The sequence below is a fragment of the Buceros rhinoceros genome, unplaced genomic scaffold, assembly GCF_000710305.1.
Source record: "Buceros rhinoceros silvestris isolate BGI_N320 unplaced genomic scaffold, ASM71030v1 scaffold16025, whole genome shotgun sequence".
NCBI classification, from domain to species: Eukaryota; Metazoa; Chordata; class Aves; order Bucerotiformes; family Bucerotidae; genus Buceros; species Buceros rhinoceros.
Window position 1 is genome coordinate 35,228 of NW_010411287.1, and position 1,698 is coordinate 36,925.

The 1,698-nt window shown below is 34.9% G+C and overlaps 1 protein-coding gene across 1 annotated transcript in view; it reads left to right on the top strand.

Moving 5' to 3' along the window:
• The first annotated feature begins 1,207 nt into the window (after window positions 1–1,207).
• SLC16A10 (solute carrier family 16 (aromatic amino acid transporter), member 10) overlaps window positions 1,208–1,698 on the top strand; it is a 2,672-nt gene continuing 2,181 nt past the window's right edge. The window contains exon 1 of the mRNA XM_010135965.1: window positions 1,208–1,349. Within this exon, the coding sequence (XP_010134267.1) occupies window positions 1,225–1,349 (125 nt within the window). The 5' untranslated portion in view covers window positions 1,208–1,224. The remainder of the gene's footprint in view (window positions 1,350–1,698) is intronic.

Below are 1,698 nucleotides of genomic sequence, written 5' to 3' on the forward strand. Positions count from 1 at the left end.
CAGGTTGAAAGAGTTCCTTCATCTTCTGTACAATTCAAAAAATTAAAATCTTTTGGCTAATGCATCTTGCATCAGCACCTCACTACCTGCTTAGATGGATTTTTTTTTTTAAGCAAATTAATGGGCACACTTGGCCACCTTCATATATTTGTTGTAACTATTGTGCTACAGCAACTTGATTTTACCTTTATGGCCTGGCAGAACTATTGGGTGTAGTGTCAATAATATGTGTTTGAAAGACTGATGAGATGATGGCAGGTTAACGATGTGGTTCTGAACACCTGTATAAGGAGAAGCAGAAGGTTGGCTTTTAACTTAAATTTAATCAAGTCGTCATCTACCCCAGTTATTTGAAGATAACTTTGGTTCACTTGGAATAAAGAACACACTTGTGGCTGAAACTTTACTCACAGAATCATTTGGTTGAAAGAGACCTTTATGTACCCACCTGAACTGAATCTTACTGATCTACAGACTGATTTATGAACAAAGTACACTTTTAACAATGTCTGTAATGCTGGAGCAGTACCAGATGTAATGACATTTCCCCCCTATACATGGAAACGTTTGTACTAGCTAAAGTATGTTTAAAGTAAAATCATATTCCTAATGTGTATATTACAGTGTAAGAGCCTATTGTTCATTTACTCTGTTCAACATGATCTATGTGATTAATGTTATTTTTTTTCCCAGCAAACCTAGTTATTTAAAGTCATTAAAGTCTAGAATCAAATCAAGTGAAATTTGTTAATTCATGTCAGAATGGATATGGAGCCTTGAAGGTATCTTTAATGGCTAGTCATCAGTTTGGATGCTGGCTTAGTTACTGGAAGAATAACGTTGTTTTGAGGTTTTTTGTAGAAAAAAAGTAGAAATAATAAACTTCTGTAGCTAACTGCATTCCGTGAGCTGATAGTCTCAATGAGTGGATTGTAAAAAAAAAAAAAAAAAAAAAAAAAAACAAAAACAAAAAACAAAAAAACCCCAAAAACAAAACACCCCCCCAAAAAAACCCCCCTACAAACGAAAAAAACCCCAACCTGTCCAATTTACACAATGCTAGGTAAATATATTTGCAAATGCATTGAAATATTTTAAAACAGTTACCTAATTTTATCAGTGATTTTGTGTTGCTGAACTAAGATATTAGCTGAAAGCTTAAATCATTTGGTCTTCTAAAATGCTGTCTCTTTCTGCTTTGCAGCATGGGTGGCCTCTCTTTCGATGGGGATGGTCTTCTTCTGTTCTCCCATAGTCAGCATATTCACAGACCTGTTTGGCTGTCGAAGAGTAGCTGTTACTGGAGCTGCAGTAGGGTTTATTGGACTCCTTTCAAGTTCTTTTGTGAGGTAAAAAATTGTTTTATTCACATTTGAAGTATTTAATCAATTTTACAGTGTAGAGGTAATGCTCAGCCTGTCAACAGAATGTGAAGGAGCAAGCAGTGCTCCTTTATATTATCTATTAGAGTAGAAATCTTGTATTTTTGTCTTTCTGATTATGACTTGTGGAAACTTCAAGTAGTGCTTTCAACTTAAAAATATAATTCAGCCTCATAACAGCACTCCTTATTTAACAGGAACCGCTGTGTATAAATGTATCAACAGAAGACTAGTGTTATCTGATCAACAGCATACTCCTGGATAAACTTGTATATTTGCTTGATGTATGCTGTGTTTCAGCAGGTACACAAACACT